The sequence below is a fragment of the Macrobrachium nipponense genome, chromosome 34 (genome assembly GCF_015104395.2).
Source record: "Macrobrachium nipponense isolate FS-2020 chromosome 34, ASM1510439v2, whole genome shotgun sequence".
NCBI lineage: Eukaryota > Metazoa > Arthropoda > Malacostraca > Decapoda > Palaemonidae > Macrobrachium > Macrobrachium nipponense.
In genome coordinates, this window is record NC_061095.1 from 2,780,741 (window position 1) to 2,789,170 (window position 8,430).

At 37.9% G+C, this 8,430-nt stretch overlaps 2 protein-coding genes across 2 annotated transcripts in view; both read right to left on the reverse strand.

Annotated features, from left to right (window-relative positions):
- Positions 1–7,404, reverse strand: part of LOC135207755 (uncharacterized) — a 7,501-nt gene extending 97 nt beyond the window's left edge. The window contains exons 1-3 of the mRNA XM_064239581.1: positions 7,091–7,404; positions 925–1,531; positions 1–428 (exon numbers count right to left, since the gene is read on the reverse strand). The exon at positions 1–428 is cut by the window's left edge and continues 97 nt beyond it. Of these exons, the coding sequence (XP_064095651.1) occupies positions 1–428; positions 925–1,531; positions 7,091–7,404 (1,349 nt within the window). The remainder of the gene's footprint in view (positions 429–924; positions 1,532–7,090) is intronic.
- On the reverse strand, positions 6,780–7,968 carry LOC135207756 (adhesive plaque matrix protein-like; the record flags this gene model as incomplete). The annotated part of the gene is made up of 1 exon (XM_064239582.1): positions 6,780–7,968. A coding segment is annotated over one exon (474 nt), but the record flags the coding sequence as incomplete, so codon positions are not given.
- Between the last annotated feature and the right edge of the window lie 462 nt (positions 7,969–8,430).

Genomic DNA, 8,430 nt, shown 5'->3' on the forward strand with positions numbered 1-8,430 from the left:
TGCCCCTTCACAGGACAGACCGTCTTATACGTCAGAACCGTCTGGGTAGCTTCTAGGTACTTCGGCACAAACTGCGTCTTGTACAGCGTCTGGTACTGAACCTTTGTTTGAGTGACGTACCGTGGCACGTACTCAGTCTCGTAGACGGTCTGGTACTGTACCTTCGTGTCGTAGACCGTGTGGTACGACGTCTCGGTGACGTAGTGGTCGACGTACTCCGTCTTGTCAAGGTACTGGGTCTTGTAGACTGTCTGGTACTTGGTCTGATAGTCAGGGATGTAAGTGACCACCTTGCTGTACGCCGTAGTAGTGACGTACTCTGGGACGAGCTGCGTTTTGACTTGAGTGTGGTAGACGGTCTCGTAGACTGGCTCGTAGACCGTCGTGGGCACGTACTTCTCGCTGTAGACTGTGTGGAGGACTGGTAACTGTTTAAAGCAATAGAATAAAATATTGTTAAAGTTTATTGGTTGTTTTACTGCTCTGAAAACTCTGAGTGAAATGGGCCTATTCTAAGACTACTTCTGTTATTCTGAAGTATAATTATCTGATTCTTCTAAGTAGTGAACACGTCTAGATACCTGTAAGTGTATTATCTCACTTTTCTAAGTAATAACCACATCTGTGTCTTGGAAACTTTCCAATCTCTCCTCTAGCAAAACTAAAAACAACTTCATTTCAATCCCTTTCCCAAACAATACCTCCATTGTGGTTTATCTTATCTCGGTGCCAGGTGCAAGAAGTGACTGAATGAAGTGGCTTGTGTGTGTGGGGGGGGGGGGGGGGGGGGGGGGGGGGGGGGGGGGGGCGGTGTCCTGGGATAGGGGGTTATTGTGGGGTGGACAATAAATGGGTGGGGCGGGGGCGGGGGCGGGCTGGTAACCACTACCAATCTGAGATCTGAAGATACTCGACAATACTCACCTTCTGCAGTTTGTATTGATACCTAGTGGTGTAGAGTGTCTTTGTTGGACATTGGGGCAACTCTGGGGATTCGTATTTGACTGCAGGGGCGTCATACCCATACCCTTGGGCACTATAGCTTTCAGGAGAACTGTACGTATCGGCCTGGTTACTGTAGTCATCACCAGAATCCTCATACCCTACAGGAGAAGATCTGTAGTCAGGGACCTCCTCAGGAGATCTATAATCATCATCCTGGCTGCTGTCGTACCCTACAGGAGACGAACTGTAGCCAGGGGCGTTCCCTCTGTAGCCTGCTACGGAAGGAGGTTCGTGGTCGCTCACAGCATCCTCATATTCAGGAGAAGAGGTGTAGATGTCTTCAAGGGCGTCGTAGACGACGCCTTCTTCAGGAACCCCAAGATGGTCCCCTCCAAGAAGATCTCCATTTTGGTCGTGATGATCTCCATCTAGGGCGTTCTCCCTTTGTCCGAAGGATCTGTAGTCGTCGCCGTGGCCCCCTTCTCCTCCTCCTCCTTCAGGCACAGCTAGAACGCCCTTGGATCCAGCTGCTGCTGCTGTCACTACAGTAAAGATTAAAAGGAGCCATCTGGTTGCCATCTGGAATCTAGAAATATAAAAAAAAGTGAGTCACATTTGGTTGGGTAGTGCAAAGTCGCGTCTATTCCACTTCCCAGATGTAAAGTGGGATTATGAACGTATGATTCTTTTCTACAACTAAATGTATACAGTAGTTGAAAGGTTGTCATGTATGAGTTAGTGTATTCATTTGCATAATGAATGAGACTGACGAACAGTATATATATATATATATATATATATATATATATATATATATATATATATATATATATATATATATCTATATCTATCTATCCATCTATATATATATAATATATATATAGATAGATAGATAGATATAGATATAGGTTATATATATTAACGCCACCAACTTTACCTACACACATATGTACACAGACAGATTCTTCAGCTTCCTTCCAACCACAACAACCAACTTGCAAGGAGACCAGAAAAGAAATGTCTTGGTGAAACGACAGTTCTCTTCCGTATATATATATATACACACAAACACACACACACCCACACACACACAAAGTGCTTTCTTTTGCTCAAGTTGTCTTTTCCTCTGAGAGAGAGAGAGAGAGAGAGAGAGAGAGAGAGAGAGAGAGAGAGAGAGAGAGAGAGAGAGAGAGAGTGGTTTTGGAAAAATCATTATTGCCAAGATTTTGTTTTTTGTTAATTTTTTTCATTATATATTTTTTCACTTCCTGGAATCGTGGGAGATCGTGAAAATTAGTTATTTTATTACTCTTGGACGTTGGGTCGTGGGTGGGTTGGGGCGGGGGTGAATGAGATGGGGGGACGGGGGGTGGGGGTGGGCGTGAGTTTTTTTCGGGGCGAGTTTTTGGGTGTCAAAGAACACCTACTGTAAAGGTCTTTATTAGCTTTCCTTAGTTATTATTATTATTATTATTATTATTATTATTATTTTTTTTTTTTTTTTTTTTTTTTTTTTTTTTTTTTTTTTTTTTTTTTTTTTTTTGTTTTTTTTTTTTTTTTTTTTTTTTTTTTTTTTTTTTTTTTTTTTTTTTTTTGCTCTATCACAGTCCTCCAATTCGACTGGGTGGTATTTATAGTGTGGGGTTTCCGGGTTGCATCCTGCCTCCTTAGGAGTCCATCACTTTTTCTTACTATGTGTGCCGTTTCTAGGATCACACTCTTCTGCATGAGACCTGGAGCTACTTCAGCCTCTAGCTTTCTAGATTCCTTTTATTTTCAGGATCTTGGGATCGTGCCTAGTGTCTATGATTATGGGTACGATTTCCACTGGCATATCCCATATCCTGCTTCTTTTTATTTCTATTTTCAGATCTTGATACTTATCCCTTTTTTTTTTTTCCCTCTCTCTCAACTCTGGTGTCCCATGGTATTGCGACATCAATGAGTGATACTTTCTTCTTGACTTTGTCAATCAACGTCACGTCTGGTCTATTTGCACGTATCACCCTATCCGTTTCCTGATAACCATAGTCCCAGAGGATCTTTGGCCTGATCGTTTCTATCACTCCCTCAGGTTGGTGCTCGTACCCACTTATTACTGCAAGGTAGCTGATGTTTCTTGCACAGGCTCAAGTGGAGGGCTTTTGCCACTGAATCATGCCTCTTTTTTGTACTGGTTCTGTGCAAGTGCCGGGCATTCACTTGCTATGTGGTTTATGGTTTCATTTTTCGTATTGCACTTCCTACATATGGGAGAGATGTTATTTCCGTCTATCGTACTTTGAATATATCTGGTTCTTAGGGCCTGATCTTGTGCCGCTGTTATCATTCCTTCCAGTTTCCTTCTTTAGCTCTCCCCTCTGTAGCCATTGCCAATTGTCATCGCTGGCTAGTTCTTTAGTTTGTCTCATGTATTGTCCGTGCATTGGTTTGTTGTGCCAGTCCTCTTTGTTCTTTCTGTCTTTCTCCTGTCTCTGTATATTTACTGGGTCTTCGTCTACTTTTATTAGTCCTTCTTTTTCCCCAGCACTCTTTTAGGCCACTCGTCTTCACTGGTTTTCAGATATTGCCCCAGTGCTCTGTTTTCAATGTTGACGCAGTCCTCTATACTTAGTAGTCCTCTCCCTCCTTCCTTTCGTTATGTATAGTCTGTCCGTATTTGCTCTTTGGGTGAGTGCTTTGTGTATTGTCATTTGTTTCCTGGTTTTCTGATCTATGCTGCGGAGTTCTGCTTTCGTCCATTCCACTATTCCTGCGCTGTATCTGATTACTGGCACTGCCCATGTGTTTATGGCTTTTATCATTATTATTATTAATATTATTATTATTATTATTATTATTATTATTTATTTTATTATTATTATGAAGTTCAAGCCTTTTCGTGAAGAAAAACTGGATGTTTTATTATTATTATTATTATTATTATTATTATTATTATATTATTATTATTCTTATTATTATTATTATTATTATTATTATTATTTTCTCTGTCTAACACCTTGTGCAAAAAATTGTTTAATTCCTTCTGCAAAAAAAAATACTTCTCTCTCTCTCATCCTCTCTCTCTCTCTCTCTCTCTCTCTCTCTCTCTCACGTCGATATTTTTTTTATTTCATTTTTAAGCTCGAAGTCATTGAAGATCCATTGTAAAAAAAAATGAATGACAAAAAACTAATGGTGTGATTTCACTTTCGTATTTTATTGTCTTGTAACAAAAAATATTGCGTATAAAAACACATTCTCTCTCTCTCTCTCTCTCTCTCTCTCTCTCTCTCTCTCTCTCTCTCTCTCTCTCCAACGAGAATAATCTAAACGCGCCTGCGCGCTGTATCGCACGAAATAAAAAATAAAAAGAAGGTATCAGTCAATTTCAATCGAAGTCTCCCCTTAGTTCCGTTTTCTCCAATTCTCGTTTTCTATTCCTTTCCTATGTACGTGAGGATTGTATTCACTATCTACCTGATATTGCACTCTCTCTTCTCTCTCTCTCTCTCTCTCTCTCTCTCTCTCTCTCTGTTTTCTTTATTCTCTCTTCCGCGAGATTCATTTTTTAAAAATGAATGACTGTTATTTGTTGCTGACTAAATCATTATTATTATCATAATCAGCTGATGGTGATAAGATCATTCATAATTAATCTTGTCAGTACTATTTATTTTTTTAATTATTTTTTTTTTAAATATGACTATGCTGTTTATTTTCATAATTGAATATTAAGACTTTGTTTATTTATTTTTTTGTCAGTTACATTATTATATATATATATATATATATATATATATATATATATATATATATATATAATATATATATATATATTATATGACCATAACTTCAACTATAGATTAGGACGAGAAATTGCACAAAACTCTAAGGGAACTTCACTCCATATACCGTAACTCGAGAATTATATATAAATATATAGCTTTTCCTATATTGCTAAAAAGAATTTATAGACGATCCTACCCTCTATAAACCATTATCGCTTATTCGGGGAGTAAGCCTATAAACTAATTTGTTGTTGTTGTCGTTGTTGTTGTTGTTGTTCTTCGTGGGGGGGGAGGTGTTTAGGAGTCTAAAAAGGGGTTTTACGTTGAGTTAAAGATACAGGAATTTCAGGATGGGATATTTATGATTTATTCATTAGAACGGAAAATGTAAAAAAAAAAAATAATATGAATGTTAAAGTGTACAGAAAATATAATTTCTAATAAAATAGAGCGTATTTATTTCAATTTTCGTTGGCGAAACGGCGCTCTATTTGACAGTAGACTTCAGTGCGCTGCCCGAGTAAGCTGGAGGTCAGATCGCACCTTGTTTTGCTTTGTGCTCGACGTCTGTTCATTACTTCGCTTCGTCACTGCCACAATGCTTCCGCCTCTAATGACAGTGTTTGTATCGGTTAAGGTCACGCTGTGTTTAAGTCTCCAACAGATGTTTTGACCTGAATGTTTAAACATTGTCATCTGATGTTTGATTTGATGTTTATTATGTTATCAGATTATACTTTAGCTGTTTGTGCGTAAACAGTGATCACAAGTCACTTGATGTTTATTTTCGGGTGATCCCTACCCCATAAGGGGGCGGGCAGTGCCGTCAGTGCGCCTCTCACGGTGGACTTTAGGCATTACTTGGCCCCTAGCTGCAACCCCTTTCATTCCTTTTACTGTACCTCCGTCTATATTCTCTTCCGTTTGACTCTACTCAAACCTGGCTTAGAAATCAGGCCTCCAAAGAATATTACAAGAATATTATTATTATTATTATTATTATTATTATTATTATTATTATTATTATTATTATTATTATTATTATTCAGAAGACGAACCTTATTCATATGAAACAAGCCCACTACAGGGGCCACCAACTTGAAACTCAATATTCCAAAGAATATTATGGCGTTCGTTAGGAAGAAGTAAGAGATTTAAAAGGGAAGTTGCAGAATAAAAAATAAATTAATAAATAAATAATATCAAAGATAATAAAGATATAAATAAGATATTAAAACATAAGCTGAATTGTCTTAAGGTAGCAATGCATTGCAATCATTTCCGTGTAATGTTCCATGTGAATTAATCATTCATATTCCCGTCTCGTCATCAGTTGTTATACATAATTCTCACGCTATTCAATATTCCTTTGACAGGGCAGTTCATCTATCATGACACCACAATCCCCCAAAAAGGAGAGAGGTGGGTGGGCCACTCATCCGCATCAATTCTGGGGTGACGGTAAGTTGCTGAATAAGCAAGCTGTTATTTTTGTTTTTTAATCTCTCTTATTTTGGTCGTACAGTCTCCAGTCTTGACGTCTACAATTGACGAAATACCTTAATCTATTATTAAGTCAAATGAGGTTTTGTTTTTCAAACTGGGTTGAAAATTCTTTCAATTCTCTAAAAATAAAAGTCTATTGTGTCCTTTTCATACAGCAGGCCTATTTCCCTTTAGCATTGTCGTAGGTTACTTGTGTAGTGTTTTTAGGCCTATTGTAGATTCGTACTGGGAAGTGTTTTAGTTAAATTTGGTTTGAACTTCTTCGGTGTTTGCGCTAACAGTTGTTTTTTTAAATGATAATTTTGATATTAAATATCCTGCATTGTTTGATCATTCAGTTATTCAGTATATATATATATATATATATATATATATATACTATATATATATATATATATATTATATATATAATGTGTGTGTGTGTGTGTGTGTGTGTGTGTGTGTGTGTACGTATGTATATATATGCGTGTGTGTTGCCAGTAGATTATACGACTCTAGGCTTCGTAACAGACAAAGTAAGGTCAATCAACCTAGGTGTTAACAGAAGGAAACCCGAAGTGAAACACATACTTTATTAAAATACACATTTGGTACAAAGGTAACTCGACTGAGAGAATGAGGTAATATTTAAATAACGAGAAGGACAATATTAACTACACATTATTCAAGGAGGAAATGAAAGATGATTTGCATAGCAAATAGATTCTAGTTAGGAACAACCTGAGAGACAGTCGTTCTGGAGTTTCATTTGCGAGAAATATTATGTGAGAAAAATTGTTCAAGGTGATGAAGTGAAGTGATTAGGTGAAAGGTTTGACCACGAGAGCCTCTCTTATCCGTAAGTTTCTATAGTATCCGGATGGTTTTACTGATATCCGGAATGTTGGAAGATGACCGGATCCACAAAGATCCACAAAGTCTTGAAGTAGATGGATGGTGATCTAACAAGCTGAGGCTCTTTTGTGATATCCCTGGCTTCTTCTGATAACCTGAAGGTTTGTTTAATGTCCAGGTTACAATGTCCACAACTTTCTCGAATACCCAGAGTGACTTCTGATGCCTGAAGTTTTTCAGCCTTCAAAGGGCATTCTGAAGAAAGTGAAAAAAGAAAATCCATAAATCTGTCTGCAATTACCTTAACGACCTCTCCGTAACATCCAAAAGACCGTCTGATGTACACCATTGTCTTGATAGATGTTTACTTTGCACACACATTTTGCAGTATCCAGATGATCTGATACATGGCATCAGAATTTTGCAACATCCGGGCATTCTAATACCCGTATCCTTGCCCGTATCCGTGCCCATACCCACCCTTGGGGCACACCGTCTTGTAGCTGTGAACAGTCTTGTAGACGGTGTTGTAGTGGGGTACAACCTTCGTCTCGTATTGTGTATGGTACTGAACTTTGTGCTTGGTGACGTACTGGGGCTGGTACTCGGTCTTGTAGACCGTCTGGTACTGCACCTGGGTCTTGTAGACCGTTTCGTACTCCGTTTCCGTCACGTACTTGGGTACGTAGTCCGTCTTCGTGACGTACTGCGTCTTGTAGACCGGCTGGTATTGGGTCTGGTAGTCCGTGACGTACTTGACGTCCGTCTTGTAGTGGGTTGTAGTGACGTACTCGGGGACGTACTGCGTGTTGTATTTGGTGTTGTAGACTGTCTTGTAGACCGCTGTATCTGTTGTCGGGACATACTGCCGGCTGTAGACGTTGTCGTACGGCTGGGAAGCTGGGACCTCAATTAAGAAGTTGTTATTATTATTATTATTATTATTATTATTATTATTATTATTATTATTATTATTATTATTATTATTATTATTATTAATGGGAAAAGAGCAAATCTTGCAATGCAACTCGAGCTTTTTTAGACCAAAGAAATTTTTGAGAGAGAGAGAGAGAGAGAGAGAGAGAGAGAGAGAGAGAGAGAGAGTTACAATAAAAGGACTTTTAAAATAAGAAAAAGACGAATTTTCGTATCGTAAAATACGAACGAAAATCTAATAATCGACTTCATATCATTATAAAATCTAATTTTATACTTCATAAAATAACGATAATTTTGTTTTTAAAAGAAAGATAGTTAATATACATTCCAGTCGTATTATTCTTAAGAGGAAATATGGATTATATTTTCAAATTTAATAAAAATTAATAGCATTCTAATTCTTAAAAGAACAACGTTGAATATCTTTTTATTTTTA